The sequence below is a fragment of the Aquarana catesbeiana genome, linkage group LG05 (assembly GCF_042186555.1).
Source record: "Aquarana catesbeiana isolate 2022-GZ linkage group LG05, ASM4218655v1, whole genome shotgun sequence".
Lineage (NCBI taxonomy): Eukaryota > Metazoa > Chordata > Amphibia > Anura > Ranidae > Aquarana > Aquarana catesbeiana.
In genome coordinates, this window is record NC_133328.1 from 432,184,136 (window position 1) to 432,208,237 (window position 24,102).

At 42.1% G+C, this 24,102-nt stretch overlaps 1 protein-coding gene across 3 annotated transcripts in view; it reads left to right on the forward strand.

Moving 5' to 3' along the window:
- The window catches only part of NETO1 (neuropilin and tolloid like 1), a 265,344-nt gene that overhangs the window by 233,706 nt on the left and 7,536 nt on the right, over positions 1-24,102 (forward strand). For all 3 annotated transcript variants that reach the window (XM_073631261.1, XM_073631260.1, XM_073631262.1), the window contains exons 8-10: positions 5,377-5,490; positions 16,006-16,561; positions 17,815-17,889. In XM_073631261.1, coding sequence (XP_073487362.1) covers positions 5,377-5,490; positions 16,006-16,561; positions 17,815-17,875 — 731 coding nt within the window. In that variant the 3' untranslated portion in view covers positions 17,876-17,889. The remainder of the gene's footprint in view (positions 1-5,376; positions 5,491-16,005; positions 16,562-17,814; positions 17,890-24,102) is intronic.

Consider the following 24,102-nt stretch of genomic DNA (forward strand, 5'->3'; position numbering starts at 1 on the left):
AACAGGAAGCCACTCAGCACAGAGAACTTCCCATTTATTTAAGGTCCAGTGCAACTGAGGCCGCAGAGAAAGACATGTGTGCTTGAGCTTGGGGGTACACACCCTAATGCAATAGGCTGTGCTCACCTATGATAATACGCTTAAGACAACATCATTACACTCCTTTACAATATTGTTATTTTTATTTTTCAGTGTATTTACAGGGAAAACACTAAACCATTATCCTCAGTTCCTTCCACTGAAGGAGACTCTACAACGTGTAGAAACCAAAAAACTTTGGCAACAGATATTTTTCTGCTTGTGGCAGCTTATTGTACAGTCCAGTTACTGAAACAACCACAATGCTTTCCTCTATTTTAGCAGAACCAGAAATTTCTCTTGAAAAATATGACCTTCTCTTTTTGGAATATAATATGTTGGAAAAGCAATATTTACATTTGGTTTGATATCTCTGACTTTAAAGCAGGTTAAAATGGTTATAAATACTCTTAGATGACATAATCCATTACATCTTGATACTGCATAGACTATGTCTTGTTCCTTAGATCACATGCTGTATAATCAGGTGAATGCCATTACTCCCAGCAAATACTTATCAGATAACAAGCAGCAAGTGCAACATTGTATAATATAAAATAAAAAAATATATTTTATCATTTTCTAGGGTCAGATTGCTGACCTGCAGTAATGATACACAGTAGAGACATCTCATCACACTTCCACAATCTCTTTAAAAAAGATTGCTTCTATTTCTTTGAAACCGTTTCTGCTTTGCAAGAAAAGTTTCTGATATATTTTTTTTTTATTATTATTATAATTTTACTACAGGTACTTAATATAGCACTGTCAATTTACACAGTGCTTTACATATATTATACATTCGCATAAGTCCCTGCCCTCAAGGAGCTTACAATATAAGGTCCCTAACTCACATTCATATATACACATAATAGGGACAATTTAGACAGGAACCAATTAACCTACCAGCATGTCTTTTGGAGTGTGGGGGGAAACTGGAGTACCCAGATGAAATCTACGCATGCACAGGGAGAACATGCAAACTCTCGATAGGTAGTGTCGTGGTTGGGATTTGAACCAATGACCCCTGTGCTGCTAGATGAATGTGGTAACCACTTCCTCTTCTTTTCTCAAAAATTAGAGATCATTCTCTATGCCTCTAAGTTTGACATTTTCTTTGGTGTTCTGTGATGTTTTCCCAGCCTCAAAAAAAGCAAAAAGAAAAAAAAAATGCCACTGGCTGGTAATAATAAATATTGTTTTTTTTTTTCTATAAAAATAAGTATCTCTTTTTTTTCTGCATTGGCACCTCTGCCAGGTCTCCAAGTTTGGTAGTCTCCTAGGGAGGTCCACATTGCTTTGCTATGGTGTTGTTGCATCCTACTCTCAAGGGAATATGTCTTGGGATTCACCGGGAGAGCAATACGAGAACAGATATTCTGGTGCTTAAAGCGGAGTTCCACACAAAAATGGAACTTCTGCTTTTCAGAACCCTCCCCCCCTCCGGTGTCACATTTGGCACCTTTCAGGGGGGAGGGGGGTGCAGATACCTGTCTAAGACAGGTATTTGCACCCACTTCCGGCATAGACTCCCATGGGAGTCTATGCCTCTTCCCGTCCCCACCGCGCTGTCTCCTGGGAACACACAGCTCCCAGGAGAGAGCGGGGACCATTTGGGACGCGCAGCTCGACTCGCGCATGCGCAGTAGGGAACCGGGAAGTGAAGCCGCAACGCTTCACTTCCTGATTCCCTCACCTAGGATGGCGGCGGCAGCTGCCGAGAACTGGGCGGGTTCTCGGCGTCCCCTGCCGACATCGCTGGACCCTGGGACAGGTAAGTGGCCATGTATTAAAAGTCAGCAGCTGCAGTATTTGTAGCTGCTGGCTTTTAATTTTTTTTTTTTTTTGGCGGTGTGGGTGAACCCCTGCTTTAAAGTGGTTCTAAAACCTTAAGGTTTTTCACCTTAAGGCATTTTAACCACTTGCCGACCGGCTCACGCTGATATACGTCAGCAGAAGGGCACGTACAAGCATACTAATGTACCTGTACGTTGCCCTTTAAGAAGCGGCTTTTTTTTTCTTTTGAAAAGCCAGTGGAGTGCAAAACACACCCAAAAACTTCCACCCGGTGCCAAAAAAAGTGCACACACATAAAGAGTGACACACAAAAACGTGCAACAGGTGTTACACTGGTCCTCCACTAGGGAAGGACCTTACCCTGATCCCCCTGGGCGTTAGGCTCCAGACGGGGACTGAGGTACTTTACATGGCGCCATCTGACGAAACCTGATGGACCCCCGTTCTCTGGAAGGTCTGCCGAAACAGACCCACCCAAGTACTTGGTGGGACTCCCCCGAAGCGAGACCCATGAGAGAGGGTGAACCAAGCCAGAAGGCCTATGTCCACCTCCTCCCAAGACTTTCAGAGTAGGCCCGAGGACTCACACCCTACTCATCACACTATGACAAAACCAAACAAAAAAATACAAAAAAGTGACGCACACAGGGGTAAATAAAAAGAAAGTGGGGAGAAGGAAGATGAGGAGAAGTGAAAGTGGCCATTGTGCAATACAATGACCGGCCCTTCGGCCAGGAATAAAAATTTCCCTTGGTCCTAGCCAAAAGGTTTGGCCCTAGAGGCAGGTGCAAAAAACATGTGTTGTGGTGAAGTGACCTTGGTGCCATAAATCAAGTGCCTGAAAACTGTGACTGTACGGCACCCCTGAACTGCCACTTCAGGGGCACATTCACCACTGGCTTTTCGTACAACTCTGACCAACAACCAAAACCATCAGAGCCCCCACTCCACACAGGAAGGACTGAAGTTTTGGGAGCTCAGGGAGAGCCCTTTACCATCAGGCTCAACCTTCACTCCCATCCCTCCCTCCTAATTACACTCAAGAGATACTAACCACTCCCCCCCGCGAAGGAGGAGCCGGTGTTCTCCCGAGAAACTGTACGGAGCTAGGACTGCTCCAATCCAGGCCAGAAGGCCAAGGACCCGACACTCTGGGTCAGACCCAGTGGTTCCCCATCCCCATCAGAAGGCTTCCCTTTCGGCTACAAACCGTTCCAGGTTACATTTACACCAGCAGGTTTTGCATAGCCTCCGCCATCCCTGATACCACCTCGCCGTAGATCAGGGACAGAAGCAAGCGCCACCTCCTGGCAACTGATAAGAACATATAGTACACTTGAGCTTAGCCAAAAGGCCGAGTAAATACACTAAAAACATAAAAAATAACAATATTGTCAAGGAGTGTGAACATGTTGTCTTAAGCGTATTATCATAGGTGAGCACAACCTATTGCATTAGGGTGTGCACCCCCAAGCTCAAGCACACATGTCTTTAAGACGCGGCTTGTGGGCGCACACGTGCCGCCGCGAGCTCTGGGGATACCCGCGATCGCCTCATGGAGAGGAAGAACGGGGAAATGCTTATGTAGCATTTCCCTGTTCTGCCGAGTGACAGGACACTGATCACCGCTCCCTGTAATCGGGAGCGGTGATCAGTGTCGTGTCACACATAGCCCCTGCAGTGGGAGCACCCCCTAGGACACACTTCACACCTCACTCACTAGGACACACTTAACCAGTGCAGCGCCCCTTGTGGTTAACCCTTTCACTGCCAGTCACATTTACACATTAATCAATGCATTTTTAATTACACTGATCGCTGTATAAATGTGAATGGTCCCAAAATAGCACCAAAAGTGTCCAATCTGTCCGCCATAATGTCGCAGTCACAATAAAAATCGCTGATCGCTGCCATTACTAGTAAAAAAATAATAAATTATAAAAATTGCATAAATCCTCTATTTTGTAGACGCTATAACCTATCAATATACGCTTATTGTGATTTTTTTACCAAAAATATGTAGAAGAATATATATCAGCCTAAACTTTGTTTTTTGTTTTTTTTGGATATTTACTATAGCAAAAAGTAAAAAATATTTTTTTTTCAAAGTTGTTGCTTTTTTTGTTTATAGCGCAAAAAATAAAACCCGCAGAGGTGATCAAATACCACCAAAAGAAAGCTCTATTTGTGGGAAAAAAAAGACGTCAATTTTGTTTGGGAGCCACGTTGCACTACCGCGCAATTTTCAGTTAAAGCGACACAGTGCCGAATCGCAAAAAGTGCCAGCCAAATGGTCCGGGGCTGAAGTGGTTAATAAAAACCTTCTGTGCTGCAAAATCCCCCCAGCCCCCCTTATTGTTACCTGAGCCTGATCTGATGCAGCAATGTGCACGAGACCAGCGGCCTGGGCAGATTGATCTGCTGTCAATCAAATGCTGTGCCGAGCGATTGGGGCCGAGCCATTCGCTCTGTCAATAGATGCAGACAGGGTGGCTCAGGAGCGAGCACTCACAGGTGCCCCCATGGAAAGCTGCTTTCCATGGGGGCACAGGAGGGGGGGTAGCCTGGAGCGCCAGCGGGGTAACCTAGAAGAAGAGGATTGGGGCTTCTCTGTGCAAAACCATTGCACAAAGCAGGTAAGTATATTATGTTATTTTAATAATAAAAAAAAATAATAATCTCGCTTTAATTTACTGCATGCTGCAGCAGAGGTCCTCTGGTTGTAAAGTGCACCTATATGCAAAAAGTAAAGACTTCTTATCTTAAAGGAATATCCATTAAAGCTAAATGTAGCTAAGCAGTTGTAGATACAATAAGTAGGTTAGCAGGAGAAACAAATGAAAGCTGAGGGGAACCCAGGGGTTTGACACTCCTGGAAGTGTAATTTTCCCAGTGGAATTCAGGAAAGGATTTCTCATGAACAGAGTGATGTTTTGCAGTGTGGGTGGCAGGAAAGACGGCTATTTACTCTATCTTTTACAGGTCTTACCTTACATTGGGCAATGAAAGGCAATATATTATTGATTAGTTATCAATAGAGGCCAGCCATATTTGTCCTTTACATTTGCATGATCCACTTCTTGCTCCTAGCAGTACAACACAACCACTGTGCTCAGCTTCTTTTCTCCCTTATTGCATTGGTCTGGGTCAAGAATAACCTGACAGAAAAAAACAGAACCTTTTATAAGATTAACTGAATTCAAATGTCAATAGGTAAGAACTCTTGTCAAAATTGCTTTCAGGTAAATGTTATAATAATAATTTTTGAAAATAATATTATTCTTGGTGAATGGTAATAAGTAAAATGTCTCAATCTATGTCAAGGAACTTATTCTTTATGTATAGCAAAATGTTTCTTGGAATTGACATTGCCAGTTGAATGCAAAATCATAAACATTTTGTAAAAATGCTATATATGAGGCATTTTATTGTTGGTATAGATAACAGAATACCCTCCAAAATTAAAAAAATTAAATGCTGTTTCTATTCTTTGTTTTCTAGCCCCATGTGAAGCAAATTCATTTTTTTGTCATAGTAATATGTGCATTAATAATACATTGGTCTGCAATGGAATTCAGAATTGTGTGTACCCTTGGGATGAAAACCACTGCAAAGGTAATATGAAGAAACTAAATGTATTGCACAAAGCAATTTACATATACTATATATGATTATTAATCATTCTCTTGTTTCAATTGTGATATATATTTTCAGAGATTGTGAGACATACCTTGGACTTTCAGACACGTTTTAATTAACAACATAGCTGTAGATTTATTTATTTTTTTCCATAAAGATTTATTTTTTCATGTAATAAGCTTTATTACATGCTAATATTATAACTGTAAATTATAGGTGTAAAGAAGACTAAAACAATATGGTCATTCCTGTCATTCATTTATGCTGCTAATGCAGGTACTCTAGTAGGTAACAAAATAATGCTTTAATAGTAAATTAGTATTTTGTTACTTAGTAGAGTATGTATTATTACAGTATGTACTTAGTACTTTTATTGTGCATCCCCCCTTCAACCCTCCCCCCCTCCCCATTGAGCTCTGGGTGTCAGCACAGTTTTATGTACATGATAATTAGGAGCAATCATTAAATATGAAAAATTAATTTCTTAATCTTTTTCAAACTTGTCGCTCTTCTTTTGTTTATAGCGCAAAAAATAAAAACTGCAGAGATGATCAAATACCACTAAAAGAAAGCTCTGTTTGTGGGGAAAAAAATGATAAAAATTTAATTTGGGTACAGTGTGGCATGACCACGCAATTGTCATTCAAAATGCGACAGCACTGAAAACTGAAAATTGGCCTGGGCAGGAAGGGGGTGAAAATGCCCTGTATTGAAGTGGTTAAGACAGTTTCACGTTTTTACACTAGTTCCTTTTTAAAAGACACTTAAAGTAGTTGTAAACCCCATTCATGAAATCTGACCCGTGCACATACTGTATATCTGTAGTGTTTACTTATCTCTCTCCAAAGCTCTAAGTCACGTGTCTTTCTGCTGCTCCATTCCTCTGTTATCAGTATGATAACTTTTGACAAGTTCTCTGACACAGGAGATAAAAACAGCTGGAAATTTGTGTCGGGGAGGGAGCTTAGAGATACATAAGCAGAGAGCTTGTCTACTCACAGTACAGCTCTACAAGTTTCTTTGTTCATCTGCCTATGTGGTGGTGGGGGGAGGGCGTGCCTTTCCTCCAATCAGCTCTCACACACAGTGTATGCCCAGACTCCCCTCCTACTGCTAAAACAGTAAGAAAAATTTGTAACATGATGTGCACTTTCTAAAAGAGTGTATAAAGCTGAAGACAGCAGAAATACATGTAAATGTATGTAGAGAGATTTGTTTCATCTCTGTGTATCATTCATCTGAGGCTGTTCACTTCACTGGGTATAGGAGAGGATTTACATACACTTTAATGTATTATAATTGATTGTATTTATATATATATATATATATATATATATATATATATATATATAAATAAATGTATTATAATGAGAAATTGATATATATTGATGTATATTAGATAAGTGAATGAGAAACATAGAAATACCACACTGAAAACATTTCCTTCCATTAATTGCTGGTAGAGTTTCATGGAATTCAAACTGTTGGAGTTTACCCTGTTGGACTTTACCCTTTTTGTGACATTTACATCGAATGGGCAACGGGTAATCTTGTAAAAACAATGGGCAACGGGTAATCTTGTAAAAACAACTCCCATCCACTGATACTCACTTTACCCGTACCCTCCCTCTAACCCATTACTCATTCGAAGCCAGTAGGGCAAACTCTGTGTGAACTCCATGTCATATGGTATCAGACTAATTTACATGCAGGGCGCTGGACGCATGGGTTCCAATGTTTTTTTTTTTTTTTTTTAGAAGCAACATGATTGGCTTCAAAAAAGGGTGCGCAGAGCACTGCACCCTGAGCCCACCCACTTGTGTGACAAAAGCGCATTAATATTTGCTATTGTCTTCCTGATTCTCCTTTACATCACTTCTGATTAGGGTAGATGTAAACACTGCCACTGTTTTTTGGAACGTGTGAGATCAATGTTTTTTATTTTTTTATTTCATGCTTTCCAGGGTAGAAATCTGGGATCTCCATAGAGAGAACCTGTCATGCCTTATTTTTAGCACAAGGGAAATTTACAATTCTAGTGATAGAAATAAAAGTGATAAAAAAAAAAAATTAAAGGGACAGTGTAAAAATAAAAAATGTAATAAAATAAATATATATATTTTTTAAAGCACCCCCGTCCATCTCAACTCACTCTCAGAAGCAAACGCATATGTAGGTCGTGCATGCATATGTAAACAGTGATCGCACTAAACATGTGGGATATTACAGTGAACATTATAGCGGGTGCAATAGTTCTATTGCTAGGCCCCTGTAACTCTGACCTGGTAGCCTGTAAAAAAATAAAATAAAAATGTGTGTGTATATATATCTATCTATCTATCTATACACACAGTATCTCACAAAAGTGAGTACACTCCTCACATTTTTGTAACTATTTTATTATATCTTTTTATGTGACAACACTGAAGAAATAAGCTCCGTGATGTCCTCATGGAGGAGTGGAAGAGGACTCCATGCCCAAGAGGGTTAAGGCAGTGCTGGAAAATAATGGTGGCCACACAAAGTATTGACACTTTGGGCCCTATTTGGACATTTTCACTTAGGGGTGTACTCACTTTTGTTGCCAGTGGTTTAGACATTAATGGCTGTGTGTTGAGTTATTTTGAGGGCACAGCAAATTTACACTGTTATACAAGCTGAACACTCACTACTTTACATTGTAGCAAAGTGTCATTTCTTCAGTGTTGTCACATGAAAAGATAGAATAAAATATTTACAAAAATGTGAGGGGTGTACTCACTTTTGTGAGATACTGTATATATATATATATATATATATATATATATATATATATATATATATATATATATAAATATAAATGTTTGGTGGTTCTAAGTAATTTTCTAGCGAAAAAATTCTGATTTTTACTTGTAAACAAAAAGTGTCAGGATAGGCCTGGTCTTCAAGTGGATATTGTTCAGACCTAATGACTGTCTGCTGAGACCTGAGAGCTGTATTCTGGGAGTAGGTTGCTTTCTCCTCTATATCCAGAAAGGGGGGTATATATCAGGGGTAGGCAACCCCCGGCACGCAAAGACTCTTTTTATGGCACTCATCTCCCTCCCCAACAGCAGAGCAGCACAGGAAAGTGTCAGTGAGACACTAGTGCATTCCAATTTCTGAATTCTTCACACTGCACCTGCACTGAGGGGAAGGCACTGTGCCCCCACACATTGTAAAAGATGGGAAACTTTGTTTGGTTCTCTCACTTTGCTGTAGCTGCGATTGTCAGCTTTTGTGATGGGAAAGAGATTTGGTGCAGTTCTCCTAAGAGGGGCGGTCCCTGTTTCCAGGAGGAGGACCGTCATTGGCCACTGCTAAAGCCAATCACAGACCTGCTTGCCCCACCCACCATGACTCGCTTGGTTGCCACTACCAATCTCAGAAAGAAGGGATTTCACTGTGATTGAAAAAAACAAAATCAGGTTTACAGTTTGTGGAATTACTGTTGAGCTTCTGGGAACTTTGTTGAAATTATTCCTGAACCTTTGCGTCACTTACTACTGAACCCCTGCACTCTGTGTCCCTTTAAGCCACAGCCAGTATTAAAATTACACCCAACCACTTTTTCTCACCTGCGGGGGCCCAACTTATGATCCTGCACACAGGCCCACTGCTTCCAGAAAATGACCTGAGCTCATCATTGACCTGACCTGAGCTCATCCATTCCAGATGCTTTTATGTGACATCACATTCAAGCATGTGGGCAGGATGCAAGAGGTGGATCAGCAGGATGAGTGTGCCAGAACAGGTAGATGTGTCTTATCTCTGCTTCCTTTCACCACTCTGCATATCACGCATATCATAGATGAGAAGAGGGTACAGAGGTGGAGCAGATGAGCAGGAGGGTACAGTGGTGGGGAAAATGAGCAGGAGGGGTTCAGAGGTGGAACAGAAGAGCAGGAGGGTACAGCTGTGAGGCAGATGTGCAGGGAGGTACAGTGATGGAAGATATGAGAAGGTGGTTCAGCAGTGGGACAGAAGAGCAGGGGGGTACAATGTTGGGGCAGATGAGCAGGGGGGTTCAGTGTTGGGGCAGATGAGCAGGGGGTTCAGTGTTGGGCTAGATGAGCAGGGGGGTCAGTTTTGGGGCAGAAAAGCAAGGGGGTAGAGCAGTGGGGCAAATGTGAATGGAGGTGTATTGGTGGGACAGATGAGCAGGGGGTTACAGTGGTGGGTCAGGAGAGCAGGGGGAACAGTGGTGGGGCAGGAGAGCAGGGGGAACAGAGGTGGAACAGAAGAGCAGGGGGGTACAGAGGTGAGACAGATGTGCAGGGAGGTACAGTGGTGGAAGATATGAGAAGGGGGTTCAGCAGTGGAACAGAAGAGCATGGGGATACGGTGGTGGAGCAGATGTGCAGGAGGTACAGTGGTGGGAGGGATGAGAAGGGGGTTCAGCGGTGGGACAGAAAAGCAGGGGGTACAATGATGGGGAAGATGAGCAGGGGATTACAGTGGTGGGGCAGAAGAGCAGGGGGTTCAGTTTTGGGCCAGATGAGAAGGGGGTTACAGTGGTGGGAAACATGAGCAGAGGGGGTTCAGTGCTGGGGCAGAGGATAAAGGAGGTACATTGGGGGGACAGATAAGCGGGGCTTACAGCGGTGTGGCAGATGTGCAGAGGGGTGCAGAGGAGAAAGGAGGTACATTGGTGGAACATGAGCAGGGGGGGTTCAGTGTTGGGGCAGAGGATTAAGGAGGTACATTGGTGGAACACATGAGCAGGGGGTTACAGTGGTGGGGCAGAAGAGCAGGGGGGAACAGAGGTGGGACAGATGTGCATGAGGTACAGTCATGGGGCAGATGAGAAAGGGGGTTACAGTGGTGGGGCAGATGAGCAGATGGCTCAGTGGTAGAACAGATGTGCATGGACATACAGTGGTGGGGCAGATGAGAAAAGAGAAACATTGGTGGGGCAGATGAGCAGGGGGTTACAGTGGTGGAACAGAAGAACAGGGTGGTACAGTGGTGGGGCAGATGTACAGGGGGTTACAGTGGTGGCACAGATGAGCAGGTGGTACGGAGGTGGGGCAGATGTGCAGGGTAGTACAGTGGTGGGGCAGATGTGCAGGGGTTACAGTGGTGGGGCAGATGAGATAGGGGGTACATTGGTGGGGGAGATTAGAAAGGGGGTATATTGGTGGGGCAGATGAGCAGGGTAGTACAGTGGTGGGCAGATGATCAGGGGGTTACAGTGGTGGGGCAGATGAGCAGGGGGTTACAGTAGTGGAGCAGATGAGCAGGAGGGGTACAGTGGTAGAGCAGATGCGCATGGGGGTACAGTGGTGGGGCAGATGTGCAGGGTAGTACAGTAGTGGGACAGATGAGGAGGGTAGTACAGTGGTGGGGCAGATGTGCAGGGTAGTACAGTGGTGGGACAGATGTGCAGGGTAGTACAGTGGTGGGGCAGATGTACAGTGATGGGGAAGATGTGCAGGGGGTTACAGTGGTGGGACAGATGTGCAGGGGGTTACAGTGGTGGGGCAGATGAGCAGGGAGGTACAGTGGTGAAACAGATTTACAGGGGGGACAGTGATCTGAGGTGTGAAGGTGCATGAATTGGGGCTCATCTGAGGTGTAAAGTTGCAGGAATTTGGGCTGATCTGAGGCGTGAGAGTGCAGGCTGTTAATTTCTCACTACCAAAGTAGTTTACAGCATTTACTTGAAAAAATCCTTTTCATGAAGTTGTGAAGTTGACATTTTTTTGTTATAAAATTGTCACGCTCAATTTCTTTGAAAACATTTTTCGGCACACTGTGAAAGGTTGCCTACCCCTGGTATATATCATGCAGTTGTCTCTATTCTGGTTGTCATTTTGTTGTATTTTGCACGCTAAGGATGTTAGCCTACATGAAGATGAGCAGCAGTTGATCAGCAGTACTTGAATGGTCCTAACTGCTTGTATTATCAACTCCTGGCTATCAATAAAGTAACTGGCCAGAAAGAGGCATTTTTGATTGTATAAATTAAGGTTATTCTGTTACATTTGCCAGGAAATTTTAAATTAAGTATGTCATCTAAAAGCTATGTCATATAAAGATTTTATTTTCAGAATGGATTATTTTATCATTTACTTTATATCTAAAAATTGCAGTTGTTTCTCTGGATTCTGTCTTGATATACAGTACATTACATAATATTACATACTATAGTACAATCCAGGAATGGAGTACAAATCGATCACTGCCCCAGTGGAGTGCATAATTGGACTTTCCTTGGTAAGATCAAACACACAGACATAAACACACACACTGTAACCACATGCAAAATAAAATAATATTAATATTTAACAATTACATCTTTACTGTTTGATACAAACATATTAAAACCATACATCTATTCCAACTTTGTAATTCTTATTTATTTCACTTTTAAAACAAGTCTATAGCATTAACTTTTTTTGCTTTAGATACAACAGGGAAGGGTTAGAGGAACTGTTACCTTTTAATGTCTTTGTGGCCTAACACTCTGTTTTTACTGGAGACCATTGTCACCAGGAGAGAAAGTTATTGTGAATCCAAAAATCCCTGGAAATAAATACCGTATTTATCGGCGTATAACACGCACTTTTTTCCCCTTAAAATCAGGGGAAAATCGCGGGTGCGTGTTATACGCCGATCCCCTGCAATCCTGACCTGTCAGAATGAAAAAAATCGCTGACCGCGATTTGAAAATGGCGCCGCCGGTGCCGAAATACACAGTGCCGGTCCTCGGCTCTTCTCGGCGGCTTTCGGTTTCACTCGAGCGCCGCCCGAACCTAGCCGAGTATTCTCGGCTAGTTTCGGATAGCTCCGCTCACCGTCCGAGTGGAACCGAAAGTAAACGAGAGCCGCCGAGAAGAGCCGAGGACCGGCTCTGTGTATTTCGGCGCCGGCGGCGCCATTTTCAAATCGCGGTCGGCGATTTTGAAGCTCAGAGGCTTCAGCAAGACTGCACTGGGGCAAGGCTGGACTGGGGCAAGGCTGGACTGGACACTGGGGAAGGCTGCACTGACATGGCTGCACTGGCAAGGCTGCACTGACATGGCTGCACTAGCAAGGCTGCACTGACAAGGCTGCACTGACATGGCTGCACTGACATGGCTGCACTAGCAAGGCTGCACTGACATGGCTGCACTGGCAAGGCTGCACTGACATGGCTGCACTGGCAAGGCTGCACTGACATGGCTGCACTGGCAAGGCTGCACTGACATGGCTGCACTAGCAAGGCTGCACTGACATGACTGCACTGACAAGGCTGCACTGGGGCAAGGCTGCACTGAGAAGGCTGCAATGATGGGCATTTAAATGTAAGTTTTTTTCCCTTCAAGTTCCCTCCTAAAAGTTTTTTTTCCTTAAAATTCCCTCCTAAATTGAGGTGCGTGTTATACGCCGGTGCGTGTTATACGCCGATAAATACGGTAAATAAATACTATGCCTCAATGTCAATTTCATATCACAGGGTATTAAGGGCAGAGATCTGTGAATCATAACATGAAGATACATATGAGGAGTGTGTGGAATTGAACACAAATCCCATCCATGCTCTAACAACATAATCACAGGTGTCCCATGTCAAATGAGTCTATTGTAAGGAGAAAATTGCTGGTTGATATTTTTGAAGATTAGCAAACACTTCAGCAGAATTCAGCAGGTCACCCAGTCCTCTGACATTCTAAAAAATCAAGAGGATCTCCATAAAAGCCTCAATGGGAGTGTCAGATATGCAGAATTCTGAATAAAAGTTTATATTTTTTAAATCAGCACAACAGTATTTGCACACATTGAGAATTGTCCCTTTTGTTAGTAGCTACTGTCTTAGGTGAAATCTTCCACCCTTGGCACCCACATACCCCAACAGTGGTAATCTTCTGATACTGCAATGGTAATGCAGCTTTTAGACCTGTTATAGGCACTGGTTCAGAGTGCCACTATGAGTGCCCTTTCGACCCCCTCCCCCCCTTCATTTTTGGAAGCTAAATTGTAGCTTCCATCAATAAAATAAAAAGCATTCTATGAATGAAGAACAGGTGGGTGAATGGAATGTCTGCATAACACTCAGATAATGTTCTTTTTTTATCTCAAAAAAACAGATAATGTTCTTGAGGCAGGTCAAAGCCGTCATACTTGTCTGTCCAACCAGCCAAAATGGCTTAAAACAGAGCTCATAAACTGGATTAAGGATATCCTAAGAAACAGACAAATTGTCAAGAATGATTCTAGAACAGTTAGGTCACACCTCGAGAGCTTGCAGAGGAATAAACATAAAATGTATTTAAATTATTTAAGTATAGGAGAAACTTGATGAATAAATCTCTCACTCATCAGAGTTTGTAAAAAAAAAAAACTTTAATGTTCTCCATTAGCAATGAAATATATGAGTAAGCCAAAGCACCAGATCTTTTAGAAGGATTAAAAGCCCTGAGGTTATCCCTGTTTTTCTCTAGATGTTGTTAATTCTGGTCCAGTCATGTAACTGTATAGCAGATGATGCCTCTAAGAGGCTGGTCACTCCCTGAGCAGCGACTCTCAGCTTGGCTGGGTACAGCATAGCATGAGTTTTAGGTTGATCCACTAAGGAGTTACATTTGGTAATGGCTGATAACTCTTTCAAAGTAGGTTCTAACTCTCAATCAGGGGGATTTTGGCCTGCTAAGGTGACCATCCTCATCAGGAAGTTTTGCCACTGAGCTGCCGGGTTAAGTGTAAACACTACTTCCCAAGCCGTTCAGTCTTCCACAAATCACATAGCTCCTTTTGTTGCTCTTCTTCATCAGCCACAGGAGCAGCACGATCTGTTGCAGGGACAATATATTTAGCTGGAGTGCAGACATATCGATCTAGTTTAGTTGCCACTTCTTCCCCCTTCCCTGCTTGCTGATTTTCACATGGCATCGCAGTGTGAAGCAGTGTAATCTTACCTCTTGGCCATGGCCACTGTTTCCTCTCATCCCTTACAAGTCGTGATGGCAGGGATAGTGGAACAAAAATAAACTACTGTATTTTGTAAGCTTACTTGTGGTTGTCAATGTCCACAAAGTGAAGCTAAACCACCATGGAAAGGATCAGCAACAGTAAACTGCATGGAATCTCAGTGATATGCCTCCGCAAACTTGCCTCTCCTGGCCATGTCCCCACAGGAAGTGAAGGGAAATCTGTTAAAGGAAACAGCTGTTCCAATGACACCTCTCTAGGGGATTTCCCTTCACTTTCCTCTTTCCCTACTCTATCCAAAATAAAAAATGACAAAATTGTAATTATGTTTTTAGATTAAAATGTCCATGGCTACCTATAGACACCAGGAAGTGCCAAGCTTTGATGAAGAACCTTTGTATGTGCAATATTTTGTGCAAAGCATCATTCATTTTTTACAGAATTAATTTGCAGTGGTGCCAGACCATATTAAAATGTGGTGTCCAAGAAATGTGCACGTGTGCTTTAAAATATTTTGATTATCTTAAGATGAGAATATACTGTAGATGAAATGTTCATTCATCCAAAAGAAATGGGCTGAAAAATTACAGCTCTACAGATTGATTTTCTAAATGTTCTTAAAATAAAAATCACGAATGATCTTCCAAAAATGATGGAAAGTTTGATTTAAAATTGCCCTATTCTTTACCACCCAAATCATGTTTCTGCGTAGCTTAATACTGAATGAGTCTTGACAAGCTGAGTGCATACATTTACTTGTAATTTCATCTAACAATAGGAGTCAGTGTAATGCAATGACTGAATAAGAAGTGAACTGAATCCCCATTTTTAACTGGCTTTTCCACACAGCAGCATTTTAGTATACTGAAGCAGTCTGAAAAGAGAAATTAAGTTAGAATGAATAATTGGCATGTGAGCTGCTCACTTCTGCCCTCCTTATGGGGTAGTTCTTTCAGTGCAAGCTGCACCCTTTTCTCATTTGTTGCAGTATACCAATGTTAGTGGTAGGGCTAACAGGATAAAGGCCAATAAGGTTAGTGATGTGTCAAACATGCATCTTTATCCATAAATCTTTTAGCAATTGCCTGAGAGAAGTTTTATATTTTGAAAACAGAAACCTTATGCTTTAATAATATACATCTTGTGAAAAGCTTCCTTTAGGTGTATTAAAAGTCAAAGATTTTGGTTAAATGGATGATTTAAAACCCTTGTCTGTGCTCCTGCTAAGAGATTCACTCTCTCTGTTTTTCCTGGTTAACAGTGTCACCCAGGCTCAAAGTAGGGAGGAATTAAACATTTTGAGTTGCCAATAAAACAAAAATGGGTAAATCTTGAAATAGAGACAATTTGTTCTGGTGACAAATATGTAAGTGGGAATTCTAGAGAGAATTTCTCTCATTTACTCCTGTATCTACAGGACAGGAAGTAAAAGGAAATCTTGCCAATGGGACTCTATCCAAAAAAAAAAAAAAATCACGAGTTTTGGTTTTAGATATTCTTTAAACATTTGATACCAATAAAAGAAAAACTCGCTAACTGTTTTTTTATTTTACTTTGCAGAAAAACGAAAATCAAGCCTTTTCGACCAGCTTACCAATACTAGCGGGACAGTTATTGGAGTCTCCTCTTGCATTGTCATCATCCTCATTATAATATCTGTCATTGTACAGATCAAGCAACCTCGTAAAAAGTACATCCAAAAGAAAGCAGAGTTTGACCAAACAGTATTTCAGGAGGTGTTTGAGCCTCCCCATTATGAATTGTGTACTCTTAGAGGTACGGGAGCTACAGCAGACGTTTCTGATGTCACAGAAGATTTCGAGAACTACCATAAATTACGGAGATCATCTTCAAAATGCATTCATGACCATCACTGTGGATCACTGTCTAGCGCTAAGGGCAGCCGTACTAACCTTAGCACAAGGGAGCCTACTATACTAACAGACACTCCAAACCCACCCGCAAATCCCAGTTTACAACCAATGAACAGAAGAAACATCCTTGTAATGAAGCATAGTTATTCACAGGATGCAGCAGAAACATGTGACATTGATGAAATTGAGGAAGTCCCCACCACAAGCCACAGGCTGTCGAGACATGACAAATCAGTCCAGCGGTCAGTATCAATACATTTTTGATGAAGACTTTTATCTAAGGACTTGTTGTTATCTTCAAAAATGTACTTACTATCTTTTTACGTTTTATCATTTCCCTTTACATCACTTTAAAAATTAGTTTCTTACATTTTTGCTCCTTTTATTCAGAAGAAAAGCAGATACAGTAAAACAATTAGAAGTTACAATAAGCACACAGTTGTCACAGGAAAGAAGTAAGCTAAAAATCCTGCTTTGAGCTGCACAATCCTTACAGTGTTATATAACAAGTAGGGTGCTTGAAGTGACCACAGCAGATGATGCCATGCAAGGGTCCAGATAACAAATAGAAAGGACTCCATCACTCCATTGAAAAAAATTATTGTGAGAAATTTCATATGTTAAATAGCTAATGTTTCAGGGCCTTGCAGGGTCCTTTCCTTAGAGTAACTTAGTGACAAGTTGTCATGAGGAAGGGACTCTGTGGGGCCCCAAAGCATTGGCTTTTTTAGGTCTATAGCATGAAATTCATAATAAAACATTGAAACAGATAAAAACAGAATGCTTGAGACTTAGTGACTTCTCTGTGTTATTAACAGGAAAAAATAAGTCTTATTTTCTGATTTTTTTTAGTCATACTGAAAACTGGAGCTATTATAGTTAATGATTAACAAAAAGTATATACCATTTTAGATTATTGCATTCTATCAGATTATGGTAATGGAGAATAGATAATTTTAGATTCAGATTGCACTTTTTTAATATCTCAATGCTTGTCATGTACCTACATGCATGCAGAGCCACACTAGCATATGCTGTATGAAACTTTCCAATTGTTCCTACATTTCCTGTTTATGAATTACAGCTACATATGGCACATGGTTCTGGTTTATAATACATTATAAGAACTAACAGGACTATTTGGTGCATACCATATTTTTTAATATGAAATGTTCAATGAATGCCTATACAGTACATTAGAAGTATTTCCACATTATCAGGGTAAACCCGTTCCATAAATCACTAGATGTTATAGTACTCTTTTGTATGTTTTCTGTGTTTGTAGTGCATGCATATTTGTGCTTCTGTGTTTGTTCACATTTACTACATCCTTTCTTTGCACATTAAAACCACTTATTTCTTAAAAACCCTTCTCTTCTTTAAGCGTGTTGCATGCCAGTTTGTTTTTGTGCTGTGTGATTCACTAATTTAAACCATCTCTGAATGTAATCCGTTTTATGCAAACATATTGAGTGAAATAGCCGTAACATTCCAGGTTCTGCCTCATTGGGTCTCTAAACAAACATGAAACTGAATACAACACAACTAGGGTATGAGAAGCAATCCAAAGGTAAGTCTGAACTATGTGGCATGTCTTTATTGCATTTTAACTGTAACTAACAACATTAAATGATCACTAACATTTATGCATGAAAATAAATTATGCAGTTTAATGTCTTATAGTGATTACATTTTCTTTGATGTATAATTACTTATGGAAAAGTAGAAATGCAGCTTAATGCTTAATGCAGCAGGGTTAAAGCTACTTTCACACTGGGGCGGGGGCGTTAGGGGCAAAGCACCACTAACTTTAGCGGCGCTTTACCACTGTTATAGTGGCACTTTTCAGCCACTAACAGGGTGCTTTTAACCCCCGCTAGCGGCCAAATTAAGGGTTAAAAGCGCCTGCAAAGCACTGCTGCCGCAGTGCTTTGCAGGCACTTCGGCAGCGGTGCCCATTGATTTCAATGGCAGGTTTGGTGAAGGAGCGGTGTATACACCACTTCCGCACCACACGAAAGATGCTGCTTGCAGGATTTTTTTTAACGTTCTGCAAGGGCACCGCCCCAGTATGAAAGCACTCGGGCTCTCACACTGGGGCTGCAGGGGAGGCATTTTTCAGGCACTTTACAGGCGCTATTATCAGCCCAAAAGTGCCTGAAAAATGCCCCAGTGTGAAAGGGGATGATCAAAATGAACATGTCAGCTATTAAAACCTTTCAGATTAAGGCAGAGCACACATTATCAACCACAGATCGAAGAAAAGAAAATTGATTGATCCCCCCATCAACGCTGTGTGGAAAGCCCTCCCACTGTGCTATTGTGTTCTGCCATCTGCAGGACACAATGATCACTGTTGGCGGCTATAGCTGCTGACTGTGATCGAAAAAAAAAACACATCCATCGATTGACTTCAGTACAACCACCCTGCCCATATGTGGATCAAAATTCATTGGTTCCTTCTGAACCAGCTGAATTTTAATCTGTCTATGTCCAGCTTAACAGCAAATGCCTTATATTACCTTTTTTAAACAAAACAAAAATTCCTGTCCTTTGTATATTTTTTTGAAACTAGTCTTCCTCTCCAAATGCAGAATTTAATCTCATTGGAAATACGAATGACAACTGGCAGACCTTAGTCATGACATGAAAAAAATTGTTCCTCAGTGTCTACTTTTACCTACAGAGGTTTAAAGTGACCAACAAGGTTCACTTGAAATCTGCACAAATAACCAAAAATCAATCATCAAATTTGGGTGGAATTACCCTGCAAAAATGCTTTTTTTATATGGTGTGTATGTTTCCTTTTCCCGGGCCAGATCTCCTGTTTAACAAAAACTCCATTGAATGGATAACTTTTGGCTATTATTGTCCATTATCAACCTTTGTTTTTACTAAGGCCCATTCTACAGTGTTAGGTATTACATTTGTATGTTTCCTTGTGAAATTTTCAGATTTAGTTGCCTTTTTGCAGACGCACAAACACTTTAGACCCACCTGCTGCAGAATTCAGTTGACTTTTTTTATTGTGGGAAGAATATTGAATACTAAAAAAAGAAACACCATGAACACAGGCAAACTTGGTTTCAATTAAATATAAGTGCATTGAAGCAATGTTAATTGATAAAGATTAGAAAATGTTATCTGCCAGGTTTAAATCTGATATTTATTCTGCTAATATTTTGCATTCCTTGGTTCCCCCTTTTCCCCCTCATCAAAATACTAAAGGCGATATTAAACACAATTTAAATTTTTTGTTTATTTTTTTTTATTTCGGTTTTAATTTTTAAGATACAAAAACAGAGCCTATTGGGCATACCCAGGCTCGGCAAATATACAATCCAATACTAACAAACAAAAAAAAAACAAGCATAAAAAAAAAATCTATCCTAAGTGCCAAAATTGGCACTGAAACTTAAAAACTTGCTCCATTAGCTACAGAGGATATTTGTATGTTGTGGGGTATCAGCTACTAAGGTTAATATTGAGCCTTGTTCTGGTAAGCTGGAAGTCAGATTTTTCATTCTCTACCATACATATATATATATATTCTTTTAGCGCCTTGCAAGTTCATTTATTAACTGGTAGGGTCAGGGTCATGGTCAGTATTAGTGGAAGGATCTTGGACCCAAATGTCCTAAACTTTGTGAAATTTCTTGGGGCACCCTCTCGCTAAATAAGTTTCTTTGTATAATACCAGGTTAGCATTGATTCATTTTTTTCGACAAAGTTAGAGTTGGTGCCAATGGGGATTGGTGGGAGGGGCCAGCAGGGTGCTGTACAAAGCTTACTGAAAAAAAGGAAGCTGCAGTAATGTCCACTTGCTGAATCTCCATGATTGAATTACTGATGAATAAATTAAATAAATTAATTCATATTCCAATATATGAAAATTGAGAGCCAAGGACAGTAAACCTGGCGAGGAAAGAGCTAGAAGATGCTGGATGTCACCCAGCTAGGAAACAAGCTAGGTGTCAGGGCTGGGCTCAGCCCTTCCTTCTCAGAGCAGGCCGCTCAGCTGTCGGTTAATTGCCAGCTCCAATCTTTTTCACAGTGACCTGATGATCATATCCTGTTCGTCAGTCCTGCTGGTTACTTAAAGCAGAGTTCCGCTGAAAAAACATTTATTAAAGGTCAGCAGCTACAAATACTGCAGCTGCTGACTTATAAAATAAGGACACTTACCTGTCCAGGGTGCCCGCGATGTCCTCACCCAAAGCCGACCTGTCCCTCGGCTCTTGGGTGCAGGTGCCAGCATCTTCAGTAAGGGAATCAGGAAGTGAAGCCTTGCGGCTTCACAGCCTGGTTCCCTACTGCGCATGCGTGAGTCGCACTGCGTGTCCTCACTAGTCCCTGCTGTCTTCTGGGACCTGTGTGTCTCCCAGAAGACAGCGGGGGGATGGAGGAGGGGTCGGACATGGTGTAGATCACTGCGAATTCTGCGGTGATCCATCGCCGGAAGTGGGAGCAAATAACTGTATTAGACAGGTATCTGCTCCCCCCCTGAAAAGTGCCAAATGTGACATCGGAGGGGGGCCGGATAAGTGGAAGTTCCATTTTTGGGTGGAACTCCGCTATTAGTTGTTTAGTTCAGTCCCTCTCTGCCTTCGCCTTGGACACATCCAGACACTCTCTCCTGTGTACCTGTTGAAGACTTGCTTGGCTGACGTCCCTTCTGGTTTCTGATCCACTATGCTGATGCTCCAGTTTCATGATTTCCTGGCCTGTCCTGAAGTACGCTGATCTCTGGCTCCCTGACGTCCTGGCTAGTCTTACTATCCGTCCTGGTTACCAAACTCTGGCTATGATTTGGCTATTTTGCTCTGTTTCCCTTTTACTATTATTATTATTATTAAACAAGTGTGATTTTAACTGCGCTCCTGTTTCAGTCTGAGTCATGGTTTCTGACAGTAGGAGAAGGCCATAAATTCAGAAGATGCAGTCAATCCACTTGTTGGTAATATTTTTTCCAGGCTGGATGAGCAGGATCACTGTATGGATCAGTTTGCCTTAGCGTTACAGACGCCCCTGAATCGCACGGCTCACCTGGAATCTGCGGCTGCTCTGGTACAACCTGTGTTGCAGGCTGTCTCTGCTGCTGCTCCAGTCTCTGTGCAGGCACGCACCTCGAGTATTACCTCTATAAGAGCTATGTCTGGTTCCTCCCCACTTCCCCAGTGATTTGGATGCAATCCAGTTCACAGCAGAGGGTTTCTCAATCAGGTTGAGATATACTCTGAGATGCTGCCCCAGGTGTTTCCCACTGACAGAAAGCAAAGTACGTTTCATGATATCTTTGCTTTCTGAGAGAGCCTTGGCCTGGACATACTCTCTATGGGAGACGCAAAAACTCGTTGTCCTGACTTACCCAGAGTTTGTGGCTTCCTTTAAGAGGGTATTTGACGTTCCTGCACGCTCCACTTCTGCCAAGTGCCTAATGTCCATCAAACAGAGTACGAGAACTGTTGCCGATTATGCCATTGAATTCCGGACTCGCAGCAGAGGTTGCGTGGAACAATGAGGCCCTCGTGGCTGCTTTTTCTCATGGTCTCTTGGATACCATAAAAGATGAGATAGCAGCCTGAGATATACCAAATGTGCTGGAGAAGTTGATCACGTTTGCCATACCCCCTCATGGCCAGGTTTACCCTTTGGTCGGTCTCGGAGGATAAGGCCATGGAGGAGTATGTTGCAGACGCACTTTCTGGAGGATTCATCCGCAAGTCCTCGTCTCCTGAGTGGTGAACCGAGACCTTGTATTGATTATAGGGGTCTCAATTGTTTCACGATTAAGAATGCTTATCCAATTCCATTGATTATGGAGTTATTTGACCTCCTCAGGGGAGCAACGGTTTTCACAAAGCTGGATTTGAGAGGAGCATACAATATCATGAGGATCAAGGAGGGCGACAAATGGAAAACTGCATTTAATACCAGAACAGGCCATTATGAGTACCTTGTAATGCCATGTGGCCTTTGCAATGCTCTGGCAGTTTTCCAGGAATTTATCAACGATGTCCTCTGAGATTTGTTGCAGCTATGAGTGGTGGTTCTCAACGATATCCTCATTTTCCCTAGAGAGCCACCACATAGATGTCTGTCGTGTGCTTCAGAAGCTGAGAGAGAACAATCTCTATTGTAAATTGTAGAAGTGCGAGTTCCATCATGACCAAGTTAATTTCCTGGGTTATGTAATTTCCACTGCCAGTTTTTCGATGGACCAAGAGAAACTTTCAGCAGTCCTTCGGTGGCCCCCGACCGTGGGTATAAATCTTCTGCAACGTTTTCTTGGCTTTGCCAATTATTATCAAAAGTTTATTTGTAACTTCTCGTCTTGGGTCAAGCCCCTGACTAATATGACCAGAAAGGACGGTAACCCACAGACCTAGTCTCCGGAGTCCATTAAGGCTTTTGAGAGTCTCAAGGCTGCCTTTGTTTCTGCTCCTGTGTTGGCACATCCTGATCCTACGTTACCCTTTATCCTTGAAATTGAGGCTTCTGAGACTTGAGTTGGCGTCCTTCTGTCTCAACGTCCTACCTCAGAGCAGTGTGCATCCTTGTGGCTACTTTTCCAAGAATTTGTCACCTGTGGAATGCAATTATGAGATTAGGGAGAGAGAGTTGTTAATGATAATTTTAGCCCTTAAAGAATGAAGGCATCTCCTTGAAAGGTACCACTGTGCCGGTTCTGATTCTTACTGACCATAAGAATCTCACATTCTTATCTTATCTTATTCTTAAATGCCTCTCTCCCAGAAGGGCGTGATGTCAAGTTTTAATTACATTGTCTCTTTCCTACCCGGTACTAAGAATGTAAAGGCTGACGCTTTGTCGCAACAGTTTTCCTCCACCTCCAGCATTAACCCAGTGGCTTACACTTTAGACCTTCCTTCTAATATGCGTATTTCAAATGTATTCCATGTCTCCTTATTAATCTTTGATCTGCAACCGCTTTACCACCTCGGTGCCACGTCCTCACCCAGTACAGGTTGAGGACCATGAGGAGTATGAAGTACAGTCCATTGTTGACTCCTGTAGGTTCCGTGGGCGCATACAGTACCTGGTGCATTGGAAAGGGTACGGTCCGGAGGAACGCTCTTGGGTCTCATCTTCGGACGTACATGCCCCTGTCCTCCTCCATGCTTTCCATAGAAATTTTCCACTCAAACCTGGTGGTTCTCCAAAGGGGGAGAGGTCGTTGAGGAGGGGGTACTGTCAGGGCTGGGCTCAGCCCTTCCTTTTCAGAGCAGGCTGCTCAGCTGTCAGTTAATTGCCAACTCCAATCTTTTCCACAGTGACTCACCTGATGATATCCTGTTCGTCAGTCCTGCTGGTTACTTAAGCTGTTCAGTTCAGTCCCTCTCTGCCTTCGCCTTGGTCAACACATCCAGAGACTCTATTCTGTGTAATTATGATTATTATTATTATTATTATTAAACAAGTGTGATTTTAACTGCACTTCTGTTTCGGTCTGATTCATGGTTTCTGACACTAGGAAACAAGGTAGGCTGTATCTGACTTGCTGCAGCTTCTAATGCAGCCTTACTGCTCTTACCAGAAACCAGTTTCGAGGAGTTGTGTCATCAGACAAAACCCCCCATATGAAAACATTGTAGGAGGAAAAGTTTATCTTTACCTGGCTGGACATAGATGTGAACTTGGTGCCACTCAAAGCCCCCTCTGCTAGCCACATTTCTTATATGACTCAAATATATAATTAACACTATAGTTCTAAAACAGACTCTTAAATTTATGTACAGTGTGATCGTGCGCCTTTTATACC